The 16,406-nt window shown below is 53.4% G+C and overlaps 1 protein-coding gene across 2 annotated transcripts in view; it reads right to left on the bottom strand.

Annotated features, from left to right (window-relative positions):
- LOC138661619 (uncharacterized) overlaps positions 1-11,782 on the bottom strand; it is a 58,517-nt gene extending 46,735 nt beyond the window's left edge. Inside the window, exon 1 of one of the 2 annotated variants that reach the window (XM_069746444.1) lies at positions 11,572-11,782. In XM_069746444.1, the coding sequence (XP_069602545.1) occupies positions 11,572-11,632 (61 nt within the window). In that variant the 5' untranslated portion in view covers positions 11,633-11,782. The remainder of the gene's footprint in view (positions 1-11,571) is intronic. The other variant, XM_069746443.1, reaches the window with a different exon arrangement.
- Positions 11,783-16,406: the final 4,624 nt, after the last annotated feature.

Genomic DNA, 16,406 nt, shown 5'->3' with positions numbered 1-16,406 from the left:
CCAAAGCTACAAATCCGATCGACACGAAAAATACTTAGCACACCTCTTGGGGACGCTGGCTTCGAAATGACACCTCACTGGAGTCTGTGCGTGCAGCGGTTTGGGCCGCATTAATCGCGGACTGAATAATAATAATAATAATAATAATAAGTTGTCTACGGGGGAATAACAATATAGTGCTTTTTACAAAAGCACTATAACTAGATGGGTATTTCCTGAAGGAACTACAGATAGTGCTTTGGAATGGTGCCCGGGCTGCCCCTGGAAGACTTTCACACTTGGGTGCCCCTCAGGCGCTGATTTGGTAGTTGTAGCCCCTCAGGGTTGAGGATTTGGTGGGCGGGGCCCCTGGGGGTCCGATTTGGTGGGCGGGGCCCCGCTGGGTCCGATTTGGTGGGTGGGGCCCCTCAGGGTCCGATTTGGTGGTCGGGGCCCCTCAGGGTCCGATTTGGTGGTCGGGGCCCCTCAGGGTCCGATTTGGTGGTCGGGGCCCCTCAGGGTCCGATTTGGTGGTCGGGGCCCCTCAGGGTCCGATTTGGTGGTCGGGGCCCCTCCGGGTCCGATTTGGTGGTCGGGGCCCCTCAGGGTCCGATTTGGTGGTCGGGGCCCCTCAGGGTCCGATTTGGTGGTCGGGGCCCCTCAGGGTCCGATTTGGTGGTCGGGGCCCCTCAGTGTCCGATTTGGTGGTCGGGGCCCCTCAGGGTCCGATTTGGTGGTCGGGGCCCCTCAGGGACCGATTTGGAGGTCGGGGCCCCTCAGGGTCCGATTTGGAGGTCGGGGCCCCTCAGGGTCCGATTTGGAGGTCGGGGCCCCTCAGGGTCCGATTTGGTGGTCGGGGCCCCTCAGGGTCCGATTTGGTGGTCGGGGCCCCTCAGGGTCCGATTTGGGGGTCGGGGACCCTCAGGGTCCGATTTGGGGGTCGGGGCCCCTCAGGGTCCGATTTGGGGGTCGGGGACCCTCAGGGTCCGATTTGGTGGTCGGGGCCCCTCAGGGTCCGATTTGGTGGTCGGGGCCCCTCAGGGTCCGATTTGGAGGTCGGGGCCCCTCAGGGTCCGATTTGGTGGACGGGGCCCCTCAGGGTCCGATTTGGTGGTCGGGGCCCCTCAGGGTCCGATTTGGTGGTCGGGGCCCCTCAGGGTCCGATTTGGTGGTCGGGGCCCCTCAGGGTCCGATTTGGTGGTCGGGGCCCCTCAGGGTCCGATTTGGTGGTCGGGGCCCCTCAGGGTCCGATTTGGTGGTCGGGGCCCCTCAGGGTCCGATTTGGTGGTCGGGGCCCCTCAGGGTCCGATTTGGTGGTCGGGGCCCCTCAGGGTCCGATTTGGTGGTCGGGGCCCCTCAGGGTCCGATTTGGAGGTCGGGGCCCCTCAGGGTCCGATTTGGTGGTCGGGGCCCCTAAGGGTCCGATTTGGTGGTCGGGGCCCCTCAGGGTCCGATTTGGTGGTCGGGGCCCCTCAGGGTCCGATTTGGTGGTCGGGGCCCCTCAGGGTCCGATTTGGTGGTCGGGGCCCCTCAGGGTCCGATTTGGTGGTCGGGGCCCCTCAGGGTCCGATTTGGTGGTCGGGGCCCCTCAGGGTCCGATTTGGTGGTCGGGGCCCCTCAGGGTCCGATTTGGAGGTCGGGGCCCCTCAGGGTCCGATTTGGTGGTCGGGGCCCCTCAGGGTCCGATTTGGTGGTCGGGGCCCCTCAGGGTCCGATTTGGTGGTCGGGGCCCCTCAGGGTCCGATTTGGTGGTCGGGGCCCCTCAGGGTCCGATTTGGTGGTCGGGGCCCCTCAGGGTCCGATTTGGTGGTCGGGGCCCATCAGGGTCCGATTTGGTGGTCGGGGCCCATCAGGGTCCGATTTGGTGGTCGGGGCCCCTCAGGGTCCGATTTGGTGGTCGGGGCCCCTCAGGGTCCGATTTGGTGGTCGGGGCCCCTCCGGGTCCGATTTGGTGGTCGGGGCCCCTCAGGGTCCGATTTGGTGGTCGGGGCCCCTCAGGGTCCGATTTGGTGGTCGGGGCCCCTCAGGGTCCGATTTGGTGGTCGGGGCCCCTCAGTGTCCGATTTGGTGGTCGGGGCCCCTCAGGGTCCGATTTGGTGGTCGGGGCCCCTCAGGGACCGATTTGGAGGTCGGGGCCCCTCAGGGTCCGATTTGGAGGTCGGGGCCCCTCAGGGTCCGATTTGGAGGTCGGGGCCCCTCAGGGTCCGATTTGGTGGTCGGGGCCCCTCAGGGTCCGATTTGGTGGTCGGGGCCCCTCAGGGTCCGATTTGGGGGTCGGGGCCCCTCAGGGTCCGATTTGGTGGTCGGGGCCCCTCAGGGTCCGATTTGGTGGTCGGGGCCCCTCAGGGTCCGATTTGGTGGTCGGGGCCCCTCAGGGTCCGATTTGGTGGTCGGGGCCCCTCAGGGTCCGATTTGGTGGTCGGGGCCCCTCGGCCTCCGATTTGGTGGTCGGGGCCCCTCGGCCTCCGATTTGGTGGGCTGGACACCTCAGGTAACAATTTAACAATTTGGTGGGTTGGTCACTTTAAGAGCTGATATTATCTGGCAAAACTGTGTCCTGGTGGGGTCATGTAGAGTTCGTAGGCGTTGCCATAGTAACTGGGTCTGACTGCACACAGCACTGAGCTAATCAGCCAGGTGGCAGTTGGCAGTTAGTTTGAAATTGCCTCAGAAAACAGCCATTTTACCTTATGGGAAAATTTACCCATTGAGAAATTGCATTCCAATCAGGGGAAAAACGCAAATTGCGCCAAAGCTACAAATCCGATCGACACGAAAAATACTTAGCACACCTCTTGGGGACGCTGGCTTCGAAATGACACCTCACTGGAGTCTGTGCGTGCAGCGGTTCGGGCCGCATTAATCGCGGACTGAATAATAATAATAACTAGATGGGTATTTCCTGAAGGAACTACAGATAGTGCTTTGTAATGGTGCCCGGGCTGCCCCTGCAAGACTTTCACACTTGGGTGCCCTTCAGGCGCTGGTTTGGTGGGCGGGGCCCCTCAGGGGATGATTTGGTGGGCGGGGCCACTCTGTGTCCGATTTGGTAGACGGGACCACTCTGGGTCCGATTTGGTGGGCGTGGCCACTCTGGGTCAGATTTGATGGGCGGGGCCACTCTGGGTCAGATTTGGTGGGCAGAGCACCTCTGGGTCAGATTTGGTGGGCAGGGCACCTCGGTCAGATTTGGTGGGCGGGGCACCTCTGGGTCAGATTTGGTGGGCGCGGCACCTCTGGGTCAGATTTGGTGGGCGCGGCACCTCTGGGTCAGATTTGGTGGGCGGGGCACCTCTGGGTCACATTTGGTGGGCGGGGTCACTCTGGGTCACATTTGGTGGGCGGGGTCACTCTGGGTCACATTTGGTGGGCGGGGTCACTCTGGGTCACATTTGGTGGGCGGGGTCACTCTGGGTCACATTTGGTGGGTGGGGTCACTCTGAGTCACATTTGGTGGGCGGGGTCACTCTGGGTCACATTTGGTGGGCGGGGTCACTCTGGGTCACATTTGGTGGGCGGGGTCACTCTGGGTCACATTTGGTGGGCGGGGTCACTCTGGGTCACATTTGGTGGGCGGGGTCACATTTGGTGGGCGGGGTCACTTTGGGTCACATTTGGTGGGCGGGGTCACTCTGGGTCACATTTGGTGGGCGGGGTCACTCTGGGTCACATTTGGTGGGCGGGGTCACTCTGGGTCACATTTGGTGGGCGGGGTCACTCTGGGTCACATTTGGTGGGCGGGGTCACTCTGGGTCACATTTGGTGGGCGGGGTCACTCTGGGTCACATTTGGTGGGCGGGGTCACTCTGGGTCACATTTGGTGGGCGGGGCCACTCTAGGTCCGATTTGGTGGGCGGGGTCACTCTGGGTCACATTTGGTGGGCGGGGTCACTCTGGATCACATTTGGTGGGCGGGTTCACTCTGGGTCACATTTGGTGGGCGGGGTCACTCTGGGTCACATTTGGTGGGCGGGTTCACTCTGGGTCACATTTGGTGGGCGGGGTCACTCTGGGTCACATTTGGTGGGCGGGGTCACATTTGGTGGGCGGGGTCACTCTGGGTCACATTTGGTGGGCGGGGTCACTCTGGGTCACATTTGGTGGGCGGGGTCACTCTGGGTCACATTTGGTGGGCGGGGTCACTCTGGGTCACATTTGGTGGGCGGGGTCACTCTGGGTCACATTTGGTGGGCGGGGTCACTCTGGGTCACATTTGGTGGGCGGGGTCACTCTGGGTCACATTTGGTGGGCGGGGTCACTCTGGGTCACATTTGGTGGGCGGGGTCACATTTGGTGGGCGGGGTCACTCTGGGTCACATTTGGTGGGCGGGGTCACTCTGGGTCACATTTGGTGGGCGGGGTCACTCTGGGTCACATTTGGTGGGCGGGGTCACTCTGGGTCACATTTGGTGGGCGGGGTCACTCTGGGTCACATTTGGTGGGCGGGGTCACTCTGGGTCACATTTGGTGGGCGGGGTCACTCTGGGTCACATTTGGTGGGCGGGGTCACTCTGGGTCACATTTGGTGGGTGGGTTCACTCTGAGTCACATTTGGTGGGCGGGGTCACTCTGGGTCACATTTGGTGGGCGGGGTCACTCTGGGTCACATTTGGTGGGCGGGGTCACTCTGGGTCACATTTGGTGGGCGGGGTCACTCTGGGTCACATTTGGTGGGCGGGGTCACATTTGGTGGGCGGGGTCACTTTGGGTCACATTTGGTGGGCGGGGTCACTCTGGGTCACATTTGGTGGGCGGGGTCACTCTGGGTCACATTTGGTGGGCGGGGTCACTCTGGGTCACATTTGGTGGGCGGGGTCACTCTGGGTCACATTTGGTGGGCGGGGTCACTCTGGGTCACATTTGGTGGGCGGGGTCACTCTGGGTCACATTTGGTGGGCGGGGCCACTCTAGGTCCGATTTGGTGGGCGGGGTCACTCTGGGTCACATTTGGTGGGCGGGGTCACTCTGGATCACATTTGGTGGGCGGGTTCACTCTGGGTCACATTTGGTGGGCGGGGTCACTCTGGGTCACATTTGGTGGGCGGGTTCACTCTGGGTCACATTTGGTGGGCGGGGTCACTCTGGGTCACATTTGGTGGGCGGGGTCACATTTGGTGGGCGGGGTCACTCTGGGTCACATTTGGTGGGCGGGGTCACTCTGGGTCACATTTGGTGGGCGGGGTCACTCTGGGTCACATTTGGTGGGCGGGGTCACTCTGGGTCACATTTGGTGGGCGGGGTCACTCTGGGTCACATTTGGTGGGCGGGGTCACTCTGGGTCACATTTGGTGGGCGGGGTCACTCTGGGTCACATTTGGTGGGCGGGGTCACTCTGGGTCACATTTGGTGGGCGGGGTCACTCTGGGTCACATTTGGTGGGCGGGGTCACTCTGGGTCACATTTGGTGGGCGGGGTCACTCTGGGTCACATTTGGTGGGCGGGGTCACATTTGGTAGGCGGGGTCACTCTGGGTCACATTTGGTGGGCGGGGTCACTCTGGGTCACATTTGGTGGGCGGGGTCACTCTGGGTCACATTTGGTGGGCGGGGTCACTCTGGGTCACATTTGGTGGGCGGGGTCACTCTGGGTCACATTTGGTGGGCGGGGTCACTCTGGGTCACATTTGGTGGGCGGGGTCACTCTGGGTCACATTTGGTGGGCGGGGTCACATTTGGTGGGCGGGGTCACTCTGGGTCACATTTGGTGGGCGGGGTCACTCTGGGTCACATTTGGTGGGCGGGGTCACTCTGGGTCACATTTGGTGGGCGGGGTCACTCTGGGTCACATTTGGTGGGCGGGGTCACTCTGGGTCACATTTGGTGGGCGGGGTCACTCTGGGTCACATTTGGTGGGCGGGGTCACTCTGGGTCACATTTGGTGGGCGGGGTCACTCTGGGTCACATTTGGTGGGCGGGGTCACTCTGGGTCACATTTGGTGGGCGGGGTCACTCTGGGTCACATTTGGTGGGCGAGATCACTCTGGGTCACATTTGGTGGGCGGGGTCACTCTGGGTCACATTTGGTGGGCGGGGTCACTCTGGGTCACATTTGGTGGGCGGGGTCACATTTGGTGGGCGGGGTCACATTTGGTGGGCGGGGTCACTCTGGGTCACATTTGGTGGGCGGGGTCACTCTGGGTCACATTTGGTGGGCGGGGTCACTCTGGGTCACATTTGGTGGGCGGGGTCACTCTGGGTCACATTTGGTGGGCGGGGTCACTCTGGGTCACATTTGGTGGGCGGGGTCACTCTGGGTCACATTTGGTGGGCGGGGTCACTCTGGGTCACATTTGGTGGGCGGGGTCACTCTGGGTCACATTTGGTGGGCGGGGTCACTCTGGGTCACATTTGGTGGGCGGGGTCACTCTGGGTCACATTTGGTGGGCGGGGTCACTCTGGGTCACATTTGGTGGGCGGGGTCACTCTGGGTCACATTTGGCGGGCGGGGTCACTCTGGGTCAGATTTGGCGGGCGGGGCCACTCGGGGTCCGATTTGGTGGGCGGGGCCACTCGGGTCCGATTTGGTGGGCTGCGCACCTCAGGTGCCAATTTGGTGCGCGGGTCACTTTAAGAGCTGATATTATCTGGCAAAACTGTGTCCTGGTGGGGTCATGTAGAGTTCGTAGGCGTTGGCATAGTAACTGGGTCTGACTGCACATCGCAATGAGCTAATCAGCCAGGTGGCAGTTGGCAGTTATTTTGAAATTGCCTCAGAAATCAGCCATTATCCCTTATTGTTGGAACAATTTCCCATTGAAATGCATTGAGACGAAATTTTCAAACGCCAATTGCGCCAAAACTACAAATCCGATTGACACGAAAAATACTTAGCACACCTGCCAGGAACGCTGGCTTCGAAATGACACCTCACTGGAGTCTGTGCGTGCAGCGGTTCGGGCCGCATTAATTGCGGACTGAATAATAATAAGAAGAATAAGTTGACTACGGTGGAATAACAATATAGTGCTTTGTCCCAAAGCACTATAACTAGATGGGTATTTCCTGAAGGAACTACAGATAGTGCTTTGTAATGGTGCCCGGGCTGCCCCTGCAAGACTTTCACACTTGGGTGCCCTTCAGGCGCTGGTTTGGTGGGCGGGGCCCCTCAGGGGATGATTTGGTGGGCGGGGCCACTCTGTGTCCGATTTGGTAGACGGGACCACTCTGGGTCCGATTTGGTGGTCGGGGCCCCTCAGGGTCCGATTTGGTGGTCGGGGCCCCTCAGGGTCCGATTTTGTGGTCGGGGCCCCTCAGGGTCCGATTTGGTGGTCGGGGCCCCTCAGGGTCCGATTTGGTGGTCGGGGCCCCTCAGGGTCCGATTTGGTGGTCGGGGCCCCTCAGGGTCCGATTTGGTGGTCGGGGCCCCTCAGGGTCCGATTTGGAGGTCGGGGCCCCTCAGGGTCCGATTTGGAGGTCGGGGCCCCTCAGGGTCCGATTTGGTGGTCGGGGCCCCTCAGGGTCCGATTTGGTGGTCGGGGCCCCTCAGGGTCCGATTTGGTGGTCGGGGCCCCTCAGGGTCCGATTTGGTGGTCGGGGCCCCTCAGGGTCCGATTTGGTGGTCGGGGCCCCTCAGGGTCCGATTTGGTGGTCGGGGCCCCTCAGGGTCCGATTTGGTGGTCGGGGCCCCTCAGGGTCCGATTTGGTGGTCGGGGCCCCTCAGGGTCCGATTTGGTGGTCGGGGCCCCTCAGGGTCCGATTTGGTGGTCGGGGCCCCTCAGGGTCCGATTTGGTGGTCGGGGCCCCTCAGGGTCCGATTTGGTGGTCGGGGCCCCTCAGGGTCCGATTTGGTGGTCGGGGCCCCTCAGTGTCCGATTTGGTGGTCGGGGCCCCTCAGGGTCCGATTTGGAGGTCGGGGCCCCTCAGGGTCCGATTTGGAGGTCGGGGCCCCTCAGGGTCCGATTTGGAGGTCGGGGCCCCTCAGGGTCCGATTTGGTGGTCGGGGCCCCTCAGGGTCCGATTTGGTGGTCGGGGCCCCTCAGGGTCCGATTTGGAGGTCGGGGCCCCTCAGGGTCCGATTTGGAGGTCGGGGCCCCTCATGGTCCGATTTGGTGGTCGGGGCCCCTCAGGGTCCGATTTGGTGGTCGGGGCCCCTCAGGGTCCGATTTGGTGGTCGGGGCCCCTCAGGGTCCGATTTGGAGGTCGGGGCCCCTCAGGGTCCGATTTGGAGGTCGGGGCCCCTCAGGGTTCGATTTGGAGGTCGGGGCCCCTCAGGGTCCGATTTGGTGGTCGGGGCCCCTCAGGGTCCGATTTGGAGGTCGGGGCCCCTCAGGGTCCGATTTGGAGGTCGGGGCCCCTCAGGGTCCGATTTGGAGGTCGGGCCCCTCAGGGTCCGATTTGGTGGTCGGGGCCCCTCAGGGTCCGATTTGGTGGTCGGGGCCCCTCAGGGTCCGATTTGGTGGTCGGGGCCCCTCAGGGCCCGATTTGGAGGTCGGGGCCCCTCAAGGTCCGATTTGGAGGTCGGGGCCCCTCATGGTCCGATTTGGTGGTCGGGGCCCCTCAGGGTCCGATTTGGTGGTCGGGGCCCCTCAGGGTCCGATTTGGTGGTCGGGGCCCCTCAGGGTCCGATTTGGTGGTCGGGGCCCCTCAGGGTCCGATTTGGAGGTCGGGGCCCCTCAGGGTCCGATTTGGAGGTCGGGGCCCCTCAGGGTTCGATTTGGAGGTCGGGGCCCCTCAGGGTCCGATTTGGTGGTCGGGGCCCCTCAGGGTCCGATTTGGTGGTCGGGGCCCCTCAGGGTCCGATTTGGTGGTCGGGGCCCCTCAGGGTCCGATTTGGTGGTCGGGGCCCCTCAGGGCCCGATTTGGTGGTCGGGGCCCCTCAGGGTCCGATTTGGAGGTCGGGGCCCCTCAGGGTCCGATTTGGAGGTCGGGGCACCTCAGGGTCCGATTTGGTGGTCGGGGCCCCTCAGGGTCCGATTTGGTGGTCGGGGCCCCTCAGGGTCCGATTTGGTGGTCGGGGCCCCTCAGGGTCCGATTTGGAGGTCGGGGCCCCTCGGCCTCCGATTTGGAGGTCGGGGCCCCTCGGCCTCCGATGTGGTGGTTGGGTCCCCTCGGCCTCCGATGTGGTGGTTGGGGCCCCTCGGCCTCCTATTTGGTGGGCTGGACACCTCAGGTAACAATTTGGTGGGCTGGCACCTCAGGGTCCGATTTGGTGCGCGGGTCACTTTAAGAGCTGATATTATCTGACAAACCTGTGTCCTAGTGGGGTCATGTAGAGTTCATAGGCGTTGGCATAGTAACTGGGTCTGACTTCGCATATCAATGAGCTAATCAGCCAGGTGGCAGTTGGGCTGATTTCTGAGGCAATTTCAAAATAACTGCCATTATAAGCTTATGGCAAGATTTCCCTATTGAAATGCATTGAGACAACATTTTCAAACGCAAATTGCGCCAAAACTACAAATCCGATCAACACGAAAAATACTTAGCACACCTGCCAGGAACGCTGGCTTCGAAATGACACCTCACTGGAGTCTGTGCGTGCAGCGGTTCGGGCCGCATTAATTGCGGACTGAATAATAATAAGAAGAAGAATAAGTTGACTACGGTGGAATAACAATATAGTGCTTTTTACAAAAGCACTATAATAATAATAAGTTGTCTACGGGGGAATAACAATATAGTGCTTTTTACAAAAGCACTATAATAAGTTGACTACGGTGGAATAACAATATAGTGCTTTGTCCCAAAGCACTATAAATATACAGATGTATAGATAGATAGATAATAGATAGATGATAGATAGATAGATGAAAGATAGATAATACATAGATAATAGATAGATAATAGATATCTATAATATAAGGCTGGGAGCGTCACTCTGTCTGAAGCCTTTATAGACTGCGCAAGCGCAAGCGCCGGCGTCTGGACCCCACCGAGTGACGCAGCCCAGGAGATCGTGGTATGCGTAAGCACTGAACGCACACCGCGATCTCCAACGGAGAAGCAGGGACGTGGCAGGAGGGTGAGTATAAGCTATATTCACCTGGCCCCGTTCCAGCGCTGCATGTGGTTCCATCTTTTGGGTCCTCTGCCTGTGACGTTCACAGTTCAGAGGGCGCGATGACGCGCTTAATGCGCGCCGCCCTCTGACTGAACAGTCACAGCCAGAGGAGCCGGAACACGGAGCGGCATGCAGCGCTGGATCAGGGCCAGGTGACTATAGCAAGTGTTGGGGGCCTGAGTTAGCGGCGACTCCGGCACCTGACCCCCACAGCGCACCGGTGTCCCTGCCTGCTCAGGCCCCCCAGCACTCGGCGCCCAGCGACGATAGGTGAGTATGTTATTTTTTTTATATATATCGCAGCAGTATACGGGGCATATACTATGGAGCATCTTATGGGGGCCATAAACCTTTATGGAGCAGTGTACGGGGGGGCATATACTATGGAGCATCTTATGGGGGCCATAAACCATAATGGAGCAGTGTACGGGGCATATACTATGGAGCATCTTATGGGGGCCATTAACCTTTATGGAGCAGTGTACGGGGCATATACTATGGAGCATCTTATGGGGGCCATCAACCATAATGCAGCAGCATACGGGGCATATACTATGGAGCATCTTATGGGGGCCATCAACCATAATGCAGCAGCATACGGGGCATATACTATGGAGCATCTTATGGGGGCCATCAACCATAATGGAGCAGCGTATGGGGCATATGGATGGGAGCAGCAAATTACAGAACGGTGGCGCAGGATGGGAGCAGCACATGACAGAACGGGGGCATGTCAGGATGGGAGCAGCACATGACAGAACGGGGGCGCAGGATGGCAGCAGCACATGACAGAACGGAGGTGCAGGATGGGAGCAGCACATGACAGGATGGGGGCGCAGGATGGGTGCAGCACATGTCAGAATGGAGGCGCAGGATGGGTGCAGCACATGTCAGAATGGGGACGCAGGATGGGAGCAGCACATGTCAGAATGGGGGCGCAGGATGGGAGCAGCACATGACAGGATGGGGATGCAGGATGGGAGCAGCACATGACAGGATGGGGGTGCAGGATGGAGCAGCACATACCAGGATGGGGACGCAGGATGGAGCAGCTCATGACAGGATGGAGACCATATACCAATATAAATGCTCGCCACCCAGGCATAGAACGGGTTCAATAGCTAGTATAATATATAGATGTATAGATAGATAATGGATACATAATAGATAGATAATTTAGATAGATATATAATAGATAGATGATAGATAGATAGATAGATAGATAGATAGATAGATAGATAGATAGATAGATAGATAGATAGAGCAGAATTTATAGAACCTATTTAGCTATCTTAAATCTAACCCCCCGCTCATTCACCTTTGATAGTGTCCGCCATGCAGCTCCCTTTCCCAGTCCCCCATACACTATATGCATGCTCCTTTTGGCTAATCATGCATGAGTTTTGCTCAGACATTGATATTCAATGTATGCTCAAACCTTCTCTCCCCCAGTGCTGAGGCCTTCACGCACACTAGATGGTTGGACGGTGTACCGATACCGAAATATCTGGTTCAGTAGAATATTCTATCTCTTAGGAGCTTTTTTCTGTAGCTGTTAATAATATACTAATAACTCCTCAGTCGCTTTCTTACCTGTTGTGAGAAGCAGAAATCCATAACTCCACACTTTGCTAGATCCTACCCCGGTATACATGGCGCGGTGCGTTGCTACAGCCACTTGTTCTATTCACAGAAAGAGGAGAAGGATCCTTCTACTTGTACAAATACACTTGTGCATGGAGGAGTGCGGGGGACATGTGACACAACCGTGAACGCACACCTGCCAGTCAACCTCCATTAGCCCTCTGTATAGGTCAAGTATGCAGTAGTGCAATCAGGGTGGGGCGGCTAAATAAAGTCTGTTGATGCTTTCAAGAAAAATGTATGACTTCCTGTAAAGTATCATTTTACTATATGGGTATTAGTGGCAGTGCACGGGCTCCTTAAAATGGACCTTAATGGGGGTCAACTTTAACATGGGTATCATTCATAACCAGAGTTGAGTTAATATCCTGAAATTCTATTCACTTACTTCAGGGGGAAACTTAAAGGCACATAAAATAAATTTGTTGCAAATTGAAGGCGTTAAAAATCCCCAACTCATGCTCACCTCTCCTCATCTTATCCCGTAACAGTCCCGATCAACCCTTCTATTTTCTTTCTTCTGTCTTCTATCTTCTTTCTTCTATCTCAATTCCAGCCACTTCCATTCACTTGACCCCACGATGTCACCAGGGCCACAACACACATCAATATTGTTGGAAAATTTGAGACGAATTTGATTTGACTAGAACTGACTTGCTCATCTCTACGAGCTGTAACGAGACAAGTCAACAGTGGATAAGACCTCCTGACAACCTCACTAATCTCCAAAATGAAGAACATGGCCCCTAAAAGAGGTTAGCCAACCAAAAAATATTTATCCCCTGGAGTGGTCAGACCACCGCTGACCCAAAAAATGTTCTTCAACTGCCCCCTTAATGAATGGAGTGGTAGTGAATATGCATGCCCAAAATTCTACCGCCTTGATTTATGGAAGAATAGGTCTAAAGGAGTCCTCATAATTAGGAAAATTCTTTTAAGCCATCAACAGTAGTTGAGATTTAGGAAACTGAACTCCACCAATTATTTTTATATGATGCAAGACTTCTTACTCTCTAAGCCTTTTTAGATTTGTTCTCTCTTGCTGGAACAGATTATTTTGATCTTAGATCGCCATAGAATACTGGCTGAATCTCTGATCAATGCAGATTCCAGTGTAGGGACTCACATCTATCTAGAGAATGAGGCCCCATTACAAGTGGTCATGAATAAAGAGGTGAACAAGCATGCACAACTCTCTTTATTTCTATGGAAATTTTTTTAAAAAATGACCTAGAAAGCTTGCCTAGAAAAAAGGCTTGAAGCATAGGCCTGATGGAAATGTCCCTCAGTACCTTAAGGGTTCAAGGGTGAAGGTGCATTGAAAAAGTTCTGCCTTGGGCATGAAGGTACTTTGGCAGATCACAATGCACCTTGAGGGCTTGATGAAGTGGAAAAAGGCCAGAAGAAATTGAAAATAATGGCATCTCCACATTACAGGAAATTAGTAGATTCCTATAATTTAATTTGAGAGGTTCTTTATACTAGATCCCCAGTACCCCCTCCCATATATATATATCAGATCAGTACATAGAGAAGACACAATAGACTCTTTGCTAATATTATTTGGAGGTGACACTTCCATCTGTGACACCTGTAAGTACAGAGCTGTGTTTGTTCAGTCGCTAGTGTAGTGGCGGCTGCCTTTGTGTAGGGTAGAAAGGCGTCTTTTACTTGTGATAGATGTTTGTTCCTATAGAGGTAAGAGGTGACTTTTTTTTCTATTGCATGAAAATAGAAAATCTGATTAATCTGGAGCGAACCTGAGCGCGATTTGAGACTTATCTAATGCAAATATTTGCTTTTCTATAAGAATTCGATATTTTGAACTTTCCTTGTATTATCAAAGTACTAAGAATTTGGTTATTGGTAGACGGGGGAACCTCTGGGATATGTGGGACTATAATACGACACCTATACTGTACATTGGTATGTAAATGTTTGGGCACCCCTGGTCAAAATTACTGTTACTGTGAATAGTTAAGCAAGCTGAAGAGGAAAGGATCTCTAAAAGGTCTCAAGTTAAAGATGTCACATTTTCTTTGTTATATATATATATATATATATATATATATATATATATATATATATACACATATACAGTTGAAACAAGAAGTTTCCATACACTATATAAACAGACGCATATGCATGGTTTTCTCAGTATCTGACATGAAATCAGGATACACCTTTCCTGTTTTAGGTCAGTTAGGATTACCATAGTTATTAATATTTGCCAAATGCCAGAATAATGAGAGCGAAAATGTTTAAGGCATTAAGTTTACATACACTAAGATTACTATGCCTTTAAGCAATTCTGGACTGCCCATATGATGATGTCCTGTGTTTGGAAGCTTCTAATAGTTTTTTTTGGCAACATCTGAGTTAATTAGAGACACACTTAGATGTATTTTAATGGACATCTGAAACTAACTGCTTGTTTGTGTAGCCTCATGGGACAGTCTACAGAAATCAGACAAGATATCAGAAAGATAATTGTGGACTTGCACAAGTCTGGCTCATCCTTGGGTACAATTTCTAGATACCTGAAGGTGCCTCGTTCATATGTGCAACCAATTATACGCAAGCACAAACAAGATGGGAATGTCCAGCCATCATACCGCTCAGGAAGGAGATGGGTTTTGTGTCCCAGAGATGAATCTGCTTTTGTCCGATATGTGCATATCAACCCAAGGACAAAAGCAAAAGACCTTGTGAAGATGATGGTGGAAACTGGTTGGATATCCACAGTGAAACGAGTACTTTATCAACATGGGCTGAAAGGCCACTCTGCCAGGAAGAAGCCATTTCTCCAAAAGAAACAGAAAAAAGACAGATTAAAGTTTGCAAATGCACACAGGAACAAAGACCTTAATTTTTGGAGACATGTCCTGTGGTCTGATGAAACTAAAATTAAGCTTTTTGGGCATAATGACCATCGATAGATTTGGAGGAAAAATGGAGAAGCTTGGAAGCCTAAGAACACCATCCCAACTGTGAAACACGGAGGTGGCAGCATCATGTTGTGGGGTTGTTTTGCTGTAGGAGAGACTGGTGCACTTCACAAAATAGATGGCATCATGAGAAAAGAAAATTATGTGGCAATACTGAAGCAACATCAAGACATCAGCCAGGAAGTTAAAGCTTGGGTGGAAATGGGTCTTCTGAATGGACAATGATCCGAAACATACTGACAAAAGGGTAACAAAGTGGTTTAGGGATAACAAAGTCAATGTTTTGGAGCGGCCATCACAAAGCCCTGATCTCGATCCTATTGAAAATGTATGGGAAAAGCTTAAAAGGCCAGTGCAAGCAAGGTGACCTACAAATGTCAGGAGGAATGGGCCCAAATATCAACCAAGTATTGTGAGAAGCTGGGTCAGAGGGACGCCATCGTGTGCACAGCAGTTCATTTCTGGCAGGTAACAGTAACTTTATACTGAGCTCTTTAACAATCCATTCACTCATAAATGAAAAATGCACCTTCTTGTGATAGTCTATTTTTAGAGCTCTACTACCCGTCAGGTTTATGTTTGTTCAGTATAAGGGCGAGGACGTCATGATAAGCATGCAGTATTCAGTAGTAATGAACCCTCCTTTTCTACCTGATCTGAATATGACAAAAAAAGTTTTTGAGCTGCCACTAAATACCTAGAATATTTTGTCATTTATTCCCTTTTTTCATTTCCTGCACTTTTCTATTTTAATAATGAATTTTAATGTATTTTAATGTTTTTAAATCGATTAATGCACTTATTTTTTTGCCTGGATGACACACATCTCTTGTAACGTGGCTCTAAAACTTTTGACTTTGCAATAAGTAATAAAAATGCCTTAGAACATTCTCTTTCTCTCATTATTCCGGCATTTGGCAAATATTAATAATTATGGTAATTCTAATTGACCCAAAACGGGAAAGGTTTATTCTGAAATACTTATCAGACTCTGGAGTTATGGTACATTGTTCTACTGTCCAGAGACACCTGCACAAATATGGCCTTCATGGAAGAGTCATTAGAAGAAAACCTCTCCTGAACCCTTACATAAAATTCAGCATCGGAAGTATGCAAAAGAACATCTAAACAAACCTGATGCATTTTGGAAACAAGTCCTGTGGACCGATGAGGTTAGAATAGAACTTTTTGGCCCCATTGATGAAAGGTATGTGTGGAGAAAAAAGGGCACAAAATTTCAGGAAAAGAACATCTCACCAACCATTAAGCATGGGGGATGAATCAATCATGCTTTGGGGTTGCGTTGCAGCCAATGGCACGAGGAACATTTCACGGGTAGAGGGAAGAATGGATTCAATGAAATTTCAACAAATTCTTGATGCAAACATAACACCATCTGTAAAAAAAAGCTGTAGGTGAAAAGAGGAAGAGGATGGCTTCAACAAATGGACAATAGACGACCTCAAAAGGTGCAAGCTGGATTTTTTTTACGCTGGTCCTCGCAGTCCCCTGGTATGAACGTCATTGTAAATCTGTAGCTAGACCTCAAAATAGCAGTGCATGTAAGACGACCCAGGAGTCTCACAAAACTGGAAGAATTCTCCGAGGAGGAATTGATAATAATCCCTCAAACAACAACTGATATATATATATATATATATATATATATACATATATATATATATATATTTGCCTAAAATACAATGTAAACGTGTCATCATTTCATCTTCAACTTGATTAACTGTTCACAATAACAGTCATTTTGACTAGGGGAACCCAAAGTTTTACTTGCCAGTGTTTATGTCTATGGGCATGTATTGCACGGCTATCTGCTTA

The sequence above is a fragment of the Ranitomeya imitator genome, chromosome 2 (assembly GCF_032444005.1).
Source record: "Ranitomeya imitator isolate aRanImi1 chromosome 2, aRanImi1.pri, whole genome shotgun sequence".
Classification (NCBI taxonomy): Eukaryota; Metazoa; Chordata; class Amphibia; order Anura; family Dendrobatidae; genus Ranitomeya; species Ranitomeya imitator.
This window is presented reverse-complemented; position numbering and strand designations above follow the sequence as displayed.